Here is a 13,380-nt window from a genome sequence, read left to right as displayed (position 1 = left end):
CTCCAGGTGGGATAGAGTGGAGTGGAGAGTCGTCGCGATGGCGTCCTCTGTGGACCTATGGGCTCTGTAGGCGAACTGGTATGGATCCAGGTTGGGCGGGAGGCGTGTGACTATGTGGACCCGGACCAGTTTCTCGAAGCACTTCATGATGATTGGTGTGAGTGCCACCGGGCGGTAGTCGTTTAGGCAGCTCACCGTGCTTTTCTTCGGGACTGGGATGATAGTTGAGGTTTTCAGGCAGGGTGGGATGGTGGCCTGGGACAGGGACTGGTTGAAGATGTTGGTGAAAACCCCGGCCAGCTGGTCGGTGCAGTCCCTCAGCACCCGTCCCAGGACGCCATCCGGCCCTGAGGCTTTTCTGGGGTCCACCGCCTTCAGCACGCGTCTCACTTCATGCTCTGTGAGGGTGAGGCTGCTGAGAGCTGGAGAGAGTGGTGTTTGTGTTGTGGTTACCTCCGTTCTCCCCTCGTCGAACCGGGCGTAGAAGGAGTTCAGCTTTTCCGCCAGCAGGGGGTCGTCCTCCGCGGCTGTGAGCCTGTTGGCTCTGAAGTTTGTCATGTGCTGAACCCCCTGCCACACCCGCCTGGAGTCGTTGCTCAGGAAGCATTCCTCAATCTTCTCTCTGTGGTCTGCCTTGGCCTCCCGGATGCCACGGTTTAGGTTAGCCCTGGATGTGCTGTACAGCAGTGTGTCCTTCGCTGAGTAGGCCACACTAGTGGTGGTGTACCCAGGTCTTACTCAAGGACACACTAGTGGCAGTGTTCCCAGGTCTTACTCAAGGACACACTAGTGGTGGTGTTCCCAGGTCTTACTCAAGGACACTAGTGGTGGTGTACCCAGGTCTTACTCAAGGACACACTAGTGGCAGTGTTCCCAGGTCTTACTCAAGGACACACTAGTGGTGGTGTTCCCAGGTCTTACTCAAGGACACACTAGTGGTGGTGTTCCCAGGTCTTACTCAAGGACACACTAGTGGTGATGTTCCCAGGTTTTACTCAAGGACACACTCGTGGTGGTGTTCCCAGGTCTTATTCAAGGACACAGTAGTGGTGGTGTTCCCAGGTGGGACTAGAACACTAGTGGTGTTCCCAGGTGGGACTAGAACACTAATGGTGGTGTTCACTGGTGGGATTTGAACTCATGATCCTCTGATCACCAGTCCAACTCACTAACCCCGAGGCCACCACTACCCACAAGTAGGAGGGGAGATTTTAACCTTGTGATACCTTGCAAGGACTTAACTCCAGAGCTTCTGACTGGCTCAGGATTTAACAAACACAACCACTCCACCAGACGTCCACTAGAGGGAGATAGAGAGAGAGCCAGAAGCCAAGAGTGAGAGCAAAATTATTGTTTATTCAATCCTTTTTTTTTTTTCCGTACAAAAACATTTCAGGGAATTTCAAAATGAAGCAGTACACCAGGACCAGACGGTGCAGAGGCCCCTCCCCCGGGAACGGCAGAAGCCAATCGTACAGCTGGAGATGCATGGGTGGGTGGGGTCCTGTGTGGTGGTCGTCATGGAAACTCCCCCCCCCCCCCCCACCCCAGCTCAAAGGTGAGGGGGGAGTTGTTGTTGTTGTTGTTGTTGTTTTTTTAATAATCATTCCAGCCAGTCCTCCTCGTCCCACCTGCCTACCTGAACCCTCTGGGGTTGGCATGGTAACCTGTCATGTCATGGTGGTTGTCATGGTAACCTGTCATGTCATGTCATGGTGGTTGTCATGGTAACCGGTCATGGTGGTTGGTGGAGTAGGAGAGGGGGGGAGAGAGAGAGGAGGGGGGGGGAGAGGAGGGGTGGGAGGAGAGAGAGGGGGGTGGGGGGGGGTCTCATACTATGGTTGTGTTTGAATACTGAGGTTCTTTCCTAAGGAGAGGCAGCATGAATATAGATATATATATATAACTGTTTAACAGTTTACTTTAACTTCTGGGTAAAATGGCTTGGCAGATGAAAGGGGGGGGGGGTAGGGGGGGTCAAAAAGTGACAGGGAGTGTGTGTGTGTGTGTGTGCGCGTGAGCGTGTGTGTGTGTGTGTGTTAACAGCTCTCTACTACGACACACTACACCTGTGCGTCCGTCCGTCCATCCCCTACCCACAATCCTCTGCTCTCCTCCCTCCCCTACCCACAATCCTCCCTGCTCTCCTCCCTCCCCTACCCACAATCCTCTGCTCTCCTCCCTCCCCTACCCACAATCCTCCCTGCTCTCCTCCCTCCCCTACCCACAATCCTCCCTGCTCTCCTCCCTCCCCTACCCACAATCCTCTGCTCTCCTCCCTCCCCACAATCCTCTGCTCTCCTCCCTCCCCTACCCACAATCCTCTGCTCTCCTCCCTCCCCTACCCACAATCCTCTGCTCTCCTCCCTCCCCTACCCACAATCCTCCCTGCTCTCCTCCCTCCCCTACCCACAATCCTCTGCTCTCCTCCCTCCCCACAATCCTCTGCTCTCCTCCCTCCCCTACCCACAATCCTCTCTGCTCTCCTCCCTCCCCCCTACCCACAATCCTCTCTGCTCCCCTCTGTCCGACTCAGGAACGACCAGAAACCGCAACATGCACTCTGACCTGTCGCTCCAGGAAGGTGGGCGGTCCCTCGTAGCCCTGGAGGATTCTGGGAGACTTGATTGTAGCGTCAAAAAAAAGCATTTTTCTAATGATTGACCCCTACGTCTCCCTGTAGTTTAACTCTTAAAGACTAACAACGTTTGTTATTTCTGTTGGAATGTGGAATGGGTTATGTTTTCATTTCACAGATTCCGACAATATTGTTATTGTTATTATTAATATGTTTTGTGTACTGAAGAGCATGTGGAGTTTGGGGGGTTGGGGGGGGGGGGGTGGGCTGTGTTGGTGTGTGAGTGTGAGGGTGAGTGTGTGTGAGGGGCAGAGGGGGGGTGGCTGTGCTGGTTTTCAGGGTGTGTGTGGGATAGGTGGCAAGAAATGTTTTGATACATACTGTATGTAGTAACATTGGCCATACTCTGAAATGTGTCCATGTTCATACCCTGTCATCATAGTGTGTCACCATGGCAACATGAACAGAACAGTACTCTCCTCATCCACACACCTGTCAGGGAAGTCCACACACACACACACACACACACACACACACACACACACACCTGTCACCTGGACATACACACACACACACACACACACACACACACACACACACACACGTACGTGTTGGAATGTGATTGAAGTGCTACACTAACTATATTTCCAGGGGTGTGTGTGTGTGTGTGTGTGTGTGTGTGTGTGTGGACTGTGCCCCCCACACTCCTCCTGCATCTGTGTTTACTTACAATTTTTACAAATTGCATTCAGAGTGTCGTGTCAGAAGGCTCAACCAATCAGAGTGCTCCTCATAAGGACATGTGACAGCATCACTCCATCTCTCCATCACTCCATCTCTCTGTCACTCCACCATTCCATCCCTCCATCCCTCCATCTCTCTATCAACCAGAGGAGGAGGAAAGTTCAATCAGGATGATGTCATCCCTCATGTGTATGTAGAGGCTGTTTACCTACCCCCCCCCCCCCCCCCCACACACCATTCTCTCTCTAACAGTGGTGTCTGTCTGAGAATCCTGGGGTCCCTTGGCCCACCTAAACCCTAAACCCCCCCTCCCCCTGGTCATGACCCTCTCCCTAGAGCTTACCTCCTCCCTCCCTCCGATTGGGGGGGGCCTGTCCCTCTGTCTCTCCTAGAGCGTACCCCCCCTCCCTTGTCATTCTGTCCCTCCTAGAGCGTACCCCCCCTCCCTTGTCATTCTGTCCCTCCTAGAGCGTACCCCCCCTCCCTTGTCATTCTGTCCCTCCTAGAGCGTACCCCCCCTCCCTTGTCATTCTGTCCCTCCTAGAGCGTACCCCCCCTCCCCTGTGCCTCTGTCTACTACATTTCAATTGTGAAATAAAAATGGCGTACTGGACCTCGCTGTGTGTGTGTGTTCTTTACTGGAGCTGGCTGTGTGTGTGTGTGTTTGTGTGTGTGTGTGTGTGTGTGTGTGTGTGTGTGTGTCTGGGTTTCCGTTAACCGGTAATTACCGGTCTTTGTCCGATAAAATCTGTTGAAGTCCGACATATTCAAACCTCTTCGGTCATAATGTCCGGTGAAAATAATTCCCTTTAAGCACAATTTGAATACAATTTTGTGGCAGGTGGCGCCAATAGGAAAAGGGGAGGTGCCCAAAGGAAAGCACATAGGGGGAACGCCAGAGCGCAGCCGTGTGATCAGGTCGGAGGTGAGGTAGTTGCACACCTTACTCCATGCTGACAGGCAGAGATCAAGAGGTAGACCGCTGCCTATGGCTATTTTCTGTGCGTAGTGTTTTATATTATTGCTTTGATTGTATGTAATATTGATTGTGTGATGTATTACAGGTCACCTACTTCCCTGCTGGGTTGAAGGCGGCTGGTAGGACGCTGCCATCGACGTACCAGGTATTTTAAAGTATTCGTCATGTAACTTGAATCATTATGTATTTTAATATGTCGGTAATAGTGTTCTAAGATTGTTCATTTGTGTTTCCTCCAGAGCATCAGTGCGGCCAGCTGCTCTTGCCGTGAGACGTTTGGTTTGGTTAGAGTTTATGTTCTTATCTAGTCCGCCTGGGCAAGTGTGCCGGTAGCGGGGCGGACTAGTTTTTCTTTTTTGTTTGTTTGTTTGTTTGTTTGTTTATTTGTTATTTAAATCCGCTTTTCCCCCACCATTGCCACTTCACCGGGTTAATCCCAGTTCGACCATCAGGGCAGGTTTGAGTGTGCTATATTTATAGATGATTGCAGTGAATCCTATCACGTGTGTAAACTTGTTCACCCAGAGTGTCAAAGTATTTCCCTACGGGCGTGTGCAGTGAACAACCCTTTTCTACAGTGTGTAGCCTATGGTGTGCAGTGAACAACCCTTTCTACAGTGTGTAGCCTATGGTGTGCAGTGAACAACCCTTTTCTACAGTGTGTAGCCTATGGTGTGCAGTGAATATAACACCTGCCCTGGTAACAATAACTGATGTTCTTTGGAGAGAGGTCAATGTGGGCCTGGATTGTGAACTAATGTAATAAAACTATTTTCTATTTAAAGTACATTCTCAACTGTCATTCTTATGCTAGGGACCTATATGGTGGGTGTAACATAATTAACAAGTTAATGTCATGTTCTGTCAGTACAAACATGTTCTAATGTTATTTTAGTGAGTTCGCTAGTTAGCGAACATTAAAGATTACAAGAGCTAGTTTACGTATGTCAACAATGTCTCTTCTCAATAATTTCAGTAATAATTGTACCACATTGAGGCCAGTAACACTGACTTGTGTGTGAGTAAGTTATATGTGTGTGCAAGCATGTTTTTGATATTATCAATCGTCTCACTTTTACTAGGTGAGCTGGTAAAACAAATATGCCAGGGGAAAAATGGAAAATGGACAAAGACCTCTTTTGGTCAAAGGGCAGCAGAGACAAGTACAGGGACACAGGTGAGGTCTAAACAGGTGACAGGGACACAGGTGAGGACTAAATCTAGCGTTTTAACAGTGTAGTTAATGTAGAGTTGAGAATAGCTAACTCAATATTACAGAACTACATTACCCACAATGCACAGCGGAAGTAAGAACCGCTTGACAACGTCGACTGTTGTCAACGTTACGGATGCTTTCCCCCGCACAGCGAAGACACAACACTACATCCATTGATAGCTTTCAGTGACAGTGCCGACTTTCTGCTGAAGCTGAACACTTGCTGTCTTTAATGAATAAGCAAAATGACACCGAACATACAACCGAACTATCTGTAGGGGAAAACGAGCGAACTCTTATTCGGGTTGCACTCGGCAATTTCCGTAACTCCGCCCTGCCCCTCCGGGGTTGTCGGTCTATTTTCCACATTTACGACGGCATATAAGAAATCTATTCGGGTGAGTTCTGTCTTATTAGACGAAACACTTTGGCTATTCTTTACCAACAGTTAACTGTTTCACTGCAAATGCTGTTTATGCAACAGGCCTCATAGTAATACCAAAGGATTCGCTAGCTAGCTAGTTAGCCGTTAACGTATTAGCTGTTCAACTAGATAACAACTCATGTCGATAAAACGGCCACAAAGTCTGGCTACATACGCTGCTATACGATGCTCTTTTTGAATGTTATATTATAGCAGCTAGGCTAGCTGGCTAATTATAAGCCTGTATTCTCCAGATATGTCCATAACATAAGTAAACATCGCTCCATAGATCCAATTCTTATTCAGTTGTTTTGACTGCTGGTTGTAATAGCGAAGTACTTGTTCCTTGTTTCACTGAAAAAACTCATTGAATTAGGACCTATTTTCTGTACTCCTCCTCATATCCCACTCTTCCTCTCCTCCCCGTCCTGCTCCAACCCCCCTCCTCCTCCTCTTCATCCTTTCCCCTCCCCCCCCCCCCCCCTCTCAGGGTACAGGGTAGAACTAGTAGGTTTAGGAAGATCCACACTCAGAATACATATTAAGTTATAATACTAAGTATTATATCCTAGTGGAACATACAGAGTGAATCTTTAACATCAAAACTTTTTAAATGAAATTTGGGCAAAAGGGCAGTGCAGATCACAATCACAAATCATTTTTATTGTTATTTACATTGTGTGTGGGGGGGGGGGCACATCTCCAGTTCACCTACTCATAAGAGTATGACTTAGTTAGTCCATCTTCCTTATAGGAGTATGACTTAGTTAGTCCATCTTCCTTATAGGAGTATGACTTGGTTAGTCCATCTTATAGTACAGTGTAGGAGCTGGGTGTGTGTTGGGGGGGGGGGGGGGGGGTCACCCCTGTAATAACAGGGGTGTGTGTGGGGGTGGGGGGACTCTAGTCCTCGTCCTCTGCGGAGCAGCAGCAGGTCCAGAAGGTGTGCATTCCCTTCTCCTTTTTCTTCTCCTCTTTGCCTGACAAGCAGATGAAAAGGTGTCACTTCTCAGACAGTAAGTGGAGAGTGGATTCATGTGTGCCAGAAGAATGACTGTCGGCAAAAACCATCCAGTCAAAACGTGACGTTTTCCAGTGAAGACATTACCACCAGATATACTCACTCTTAGAGAGAGGGTCCACAACCACCTCCACCTCTGGCTGGTCTGAATTGTCTCCAGCAGCGATGCTCACACTGGACTGTGAATGGAAGTCAAGGAGATAAGAGGATAACTATACATTCCATTGTGATCATTCTGGTGCAGATACAAAAAAAAAACATAGCAATTGAACATCAAGATTTTCTGTTGGGGAGCTGGGGTATGTAAATGTAAATAGGTCCATTTAAAAACAAGATGAAATGCTGGTGACCTGAGTCTCTCTAATTGAGCCAATGGAGCTGGTGGTGGAACCCAGGCTGGATACCAGGGACTCAGCTTGGCAATGTCCGCATGGCGACGTCTCATTGGACGAGGAGGAAGAGGCGGTCTACCTGACTCCTAGAGACAGAGAGAGAGAGACAGAGACAGAGAGAGAGAGACAGAGACAGAGAGAGACAGAGAGAGAGGGAGAGAGAGAGAGAGAGAGAGACAGAGACAGAGAGAGACAGAGACACAGAGCGAGAGACAGAGACAGAGACACACAGAGAGAGAGAGACATTTTAACCTAAATGTCATCAGATTCATATTACAAAACATTTATTAATAATAATAATAATAAACCTTTATTTGTATAGCACTTTCCCTGCAAACGTTGCAGCTCAAAGTGCTTTAACATATCCACACATCATAAACACAATAATAGAACAAGGGCTGGGTATCGCCACTGATTTCCCAAAACGATTCGATTCCGATTCACAGCTCACGATTCGATTCACGATTCGATTCGATTCGATTCGATTCCGATTCGATCTAGTTACAATATACATTTTTTGCTTGAATATGAAAGAGATTCTCAGAACTAATGCTATAAATGGTTCAAGGAACCCTATAACATGTAGCATTGTTAAACATATCAATGTTTACATTAAGAATTGACTCCAAAGCAGTTACATGAATGTACTTTTTATTGGAACATAAATGAACATCATTGACCAACATTTAGCTAAATCAGACACTACAAAAAGTGCTTTTTAACGTGCTTTACTGCAGCCGAGGTAAATAAAGGTGTTTTTTTATTGGTTTTTATAAAAACGCAACACCGTGTATACAATCAATTAAACAATCAGACATTTAAGACATTACATTCAACAACAACCAACATTAAACTAACTAAAGTGCTCAGTGTTCAGTGTATTGTCCAGTGTAGTGTAATGTTCAGTGTTCAGTGTTCAGTGTCCAGGTTCCAGTGTCGGTAGGAGGCAGGGGTTAAAAACCTGTTCGCTGTGCATCCGTGAAAAAATTCCCCTGCAGCCCTCTAGTTGTAGAGCGACTACTATCCAGTTTGCCCACCAGTGCAAAGCCGTGGCTGTAGCTGGGGGCCAGGAGTTGGGGGGGGGGGGGGCCCGGAACAGGGGGTTTGGGGTCGCTGAGTTGGAACCTGGGGTTGGTGCTGGGGTGACGTGGTGGTTCCAGCCGGTCTCTGCTCCTGGGTCTGGAAGCCTGGGTAGGTGTCAGAGCTGGATATGACCTGAAAAGATAGGGGAGTGAGAGAAGGGAGGTGTGCATGGTTTGTGTAGTGTGCATTTTGGTGTCAGGCGGGTGATCAGTACTTCCCTGTGACCCAGTGGTGTTGGTCATCCTGGTGCTGGTGGTGCTGGCAGAGACGGCTGGTTCGGCTGTGGGTTGTGTGTGGTGATATTCTGGTGAGGGTAGGAAGTGGGTCAGTGCTGTGTACATGTGTAGGTGGTGGAAGGTGCAGTAAACTTCCCTGTTGGTGTTGTGCGCTGCTCCTCTCCTGGTCCTTGTGATGGTGATACTGCTGACCAGGGCTTGTGCTGGAACGGTGGTGAAGGTGATAGTGCAGGAACTGGTGGTGTAGTGAGGTAGGCCCGGGGTGGGGGGGGGTTGGGCGATGCGGCGCCGAGGTAAATAAAGGGGCTACAAACATAGCCTACCTGAAGTGAAGTTGCGATATCACGTTTCACCTGCGCGTACATGTCTGGGACTATCACTTCACTCAACTGTTTGCGTGTCGGTAACACGTAGCGTGGTTCTAATACAGTGACGAGTTTTCGAAAGCCAGCATTTTCAACAACGCTGTACGGGCGTATATCCTTGCAAATAAAATGTGCTACAGCCTCTGTAATTTGTTGGGCACGGGGAGAATTTGATTGCAATTTGCAACCAAACGTCTTTATCAGCGAGGCCTGTTTCGGATCCGCTGTTCCGTGTTTCACGTCAGGGTGATGCCTCAATAAGTGGTTCCGTAGATTTGTGGTGTTTCCACTAAATTTAACTTCCACTGCGCACAGCTTACATATGACTTTGCTTTTGTCCAGCTCATCTCTATCGTCATATTTTTAAAATCCAAAATGCACCCAGACATCTGACTTTAAGCCTGGTGGTGACTTGAGTGTCCCTGCCATCGCCATGTTTTTAGATTTTAGTGTTGAGACCTCTCGTTGCGTGAGATATGATAAATTCTTGTAGCGCGAGATCTCGTTGCGGGTTGAAGCTGCAAGCAAAAATATTATAATAAAAAAAATAAATAATGAAAGATCGATCTCGGGATTTATGAATCGATAATCGCTCATTCAATGAAGATCGATTCAGAATCGGGAAATCGATTTTTTGAACCCAGCCCTAGTGGTGAGTGTTATATTTGTCTTGAGTGATGAATCTGAGTGCAGAGTGGTATACCGAATCCAGAGCCTTTAAGGTAGTGACAGCCGCGTGACGATAGATCACGTCTCCATAGTCCAGTACAGACATAAAAACAGATTAAATTACTCTCTTTCTACAGCTCGGCGGGAAGTTACTGCGATTTCTGTAGAGAAAGCCAATCTTCTGACGTAGTTTGGAGGACAAGATATCAACATGATGTTTAAAAGTTAATTTTTCATCAATCCATAAACCAAGGTACTTATACTCCTTGACTCGCTCTAGTATGGAGCCATTTGATAAGGAAATTTGGAAGCTATTAACATCAATATTTCTAGACTTAGTAAAAAACATGACTTTTGTTTTGCTAGCATTTAAAACCAATTTAAGTTCTTTAAACGCCCTTTGAAGATGATCAAAAGCTAGTTGCAATTTCAGATTAGCTGACTCAAGAGAATCCGCAGTACAATAGATTATCGTATCATCCGCGTAAAGGTGAGCCTTACATGAGTCGTCCAGAGCAGTTAAAATATTGTTAATATAGATTGTAAAAAGAACCGGACCCAATATTGAACCCTGCGGAACACCCTTAGTAAGGGGCAGGAACTCAGACCGGACAGTACCAACACTGATTGATATGGATCAATGTATAGCTCTTATTAGATTATAAATACTCTGGTTGTTATGTTTGCCTTTTGGTTGACAGCAAAAGGGAGAGAGGAGGATAGAGAGGGAGAGGAGGAGGATAGAGAGCAGGATGGAGTCAGCTCACCAAGAACCAGGTGAGAAAGTGGACAGGTAGTCAAGACCACATAAGTAAGTAGCCTTGAGAACCGATGGTTCTCGAGCCTAATGGCCCATAGGGAAGGAGCCTATCTCCTGTTTCCGTAGCGTGAGGCGGCTTAATGTACAAGTTAGTACACCCCCTGGACATGACGCTGGTATGTCGCAGGGTCTTACCCCCTGGGGGGGGGGGTCCATGCCACCCCCCCAAGGCAGCAAACCTAGGGGAAACACTGTTATTCTCATGCTAAAATCGACTGTAAATCCAGATTTTAAAGTTGATATTCTTCCCCGTGGAGCATGCCCCCATAACCTGTGCCCCACCCAACATGTTTAGCACCAGCCGCCACTGGTAAGAAGCAGACATGGAAAGAAGGGGAAGATTCTGTGGATATGAGGGGAAGGAGAGGACAGGAGGAGAGGAGAGGGTGTGTATATCATATAAGTCTAATGTATTATTATTATTATTATTATTATTATTATTATTATTATTATTATTATTATTATTATTATTAAAAGCTATACAAATAAAGTTATTATTATTATTATTATTTTAGCTCTATTCTCCAACAGTTTGGATTTGAAATCAAACAATGACTGTGAGATGAAAGTAGAGAGATTCTCAGCTTTAATTCAGTGTTTTCTTTTGCTTGGGTTCACCATTTAGAAAGTGCAATGTTGTTTACATACTCACCCTATTTCAGGGCTAGAGTCAAAGGATTGGAAAAAACATAACATGTTTCCACATGATCCAATCCAACTCTGTGTAAAGATTGACAATGAATCCACTTCACCCATTCTGTAATCAATTAACTAACTGCACGTTAATGTTGTACAAAACAGGATTGGGACTTTGGTGGATTCTTCGTCTAATTGTGTTAAAATGTGTGTGTGTGGAAAACATACTAGAAATGTAATGAGAAAAATAATTAATAGAGGCTTTGTAATTAATTCATCGATTAATTTATTTATTTATTTTAATCGCATGTCAATATTTGACACAAGAAGCAACCGTTTTCAATTGAAATGGATTTGGTATACGAGTGAATCAATGCGTAATTATGTGTATTTGAAAGTATTTAGAATACAAGATATTCCACAACAAAACAAGAATTCAACTCCTACTATGGCGCTGATGTGATGAGAGTTGTTCAGTAACATTATGATGGATTTAGTTGTTGCTTTAATAGTTGGTGTTCCCTTGCAGCCGTCCAGAATGCCCAGAGAGAGTGAGCTCCCTAATAGGCCCCCTGACCCCCCCAGCAGGCCAGGAGACAGGCCTGGCGTACGACCAAAGGATGATGGGGCACCACAACATGTGGGACAGGTAAGGGCAGCACACAATAGAACAGTTAAGCAATATCACACGAGAGGGAGTGCTGTTATACTGAATATCAGCACGGCTGTGTTGTACGAGGCCGCAGGCCGAGTATTGAAGACAATCACAGCCGTGCTGATATTCAGTATAACAGCACAACCTCGAGTCTGATATTGCTTTTATACAACAGTTCTACAGCACCATTTATTAGTTAACAGTAATAAGCGACAACAGATTATGATTTGTTTGTTTATTTAATCATTTATTTTGGCTCCACCAACAAAAAATTGTTCCGCAACAAACTTCAACTGGACTGTTGCCTAGTAACCTGAACACAAACATCCGCAGGCTAGCTACTTTGTATTAACGGTCATTTATAGAACGTCTGTGCAGCGGAGTGATACATAGTTAAAAGTCCCAGTGCTGTTATACTGTATATCGGCACTCATGGAATGCCTCTTGTCCAATCAAATGACTTGGTCGGAACTAACTGTTGTATAATACTCTTTAACACAAACGAACAGACAAATACAGGATCATTTTGAAAGTGTTCCGGAACCTGTCTCTCCCCAGCGATCACCCAGAACAGCCGCAGAGGATCTCCTGCATCTTCAACTTCCACAAGGAGCTGGGCTTGGTGGCCCGTTGCAAGCGGATACCGGCCCGTCTCGCCACCGAGAAAGAACTGGCCCTCTGTCACGGGTACAGCACACCGACTTCACCATGACATCACCATGACATCACTGGTGATCGGGTCAATTCCTGTCGAATTCCTGTCTGTTGAATTTGGACACGGAATTGACCCGGTCATCTCAGGTCAATTCAATCCTGAATGGGATGTTGATTTTGAATTGACCCAACCCTTACTGAGAGAAGGTCCTCTTGTCTGGGCCAGTCTTCTTCTTCTTCTTATTATTATTATTATTATGACGATGATGATGATGATGATGATGATTATTATTATTGTTATTGTTATTATTATGTTTGGCAACACTTTAGTGAACACATATCAGGCATTTTACGTAGCCCCTTAAGACATCCCCACACATGTGTATATTGTATTTGGGGGGTAAGGTTGGTCTTGAGGTTAGGGAGACTCGTCAGTAATTCCAAGGTCGCTGGTTCAATCCCTGGAAGTGAGCCAGTGATTGGAGGGTTGTTGACACCATATCTGACTGGCCAGCTCCTACTTGACCTACACTGTACCGTGAAAATAAGAAAACCCTGAATAAAGATCTAATAAATGGCTAGTAACACCCCACAATGGCCCAAGTAGCCAGTAGAGTATTGTGTTCCCCATACTACAGTGTTACCAAATGTGTCAATGTTTTAATTCCTATGAAATACGTATACAATACGTAATATAATAACAATAAGCTTTATTTATATAGCATCTTTCATATAGAAGAATGCAGCTCAAAGTGCTGTACAATACGGTGCAAAAGAACAGATTAAAAACAACACTGTAAAAAGAAAGAAAAAGTAACAAGGAAGAACAATGACTCATAAATCAGTCAAAGATGATTGAAAACATGATAAGGCATGATAAGGCAAAAACATGATCTGGTGGTCCACTA

The 13,380-nt window shown here is 45.9% G+C and overlaps 1 protein-coding gene across 1 annotated transcript in view; it reads left to right on the top strand.

The window, feature by feature from the left end:
• Nucleotides 1-1,407: 1,407 nt before the first annotated feature.
• Nucleotides 1,408-13,380, top strand: part of LOC308164474 (histone deacetylase 6-like) — a gene marked incomplete at both ends in the record, with an annotated part of 53,772 nt that continues 41,799 nt past the window's right edge. The window contains 4 exons of the mRNA XM_080538557.1: nt 1,408-1,492; nt 2,537-2,584; nt 11,752-11,812; nt 12,377-12,505. Coding sequence (XP_080394683.1) covers nt 1,408-1,492; nt 2,537-2,584; nt 11,752-11,812; nt 12,377-12,505 — 323 coding nt within the window. The remainder of the gene's footprint in view (nt 1,493-2,536; nt 2,585-11,751; nt 11,813-12,376; nt 12,506-13,380) is intronic.

This window comes from Nansenia antarctica (assembly GCF_963989245.1).
Source record: "Nansenia antarctica genome assembly, chromosome: 8".
Classification (NCBI taxonomy): domain Eukaryota; kingdom Metazoa; phylum Chordata; class Actinopteri; order Argentiniformes; family Microstomatidae; genus Nansenia; species Nansenia antarctica.
Note: the sequence above shows the minus strand (reverse complement) of the source record. Positions and strands in the feature narration are given on the sequence as shown.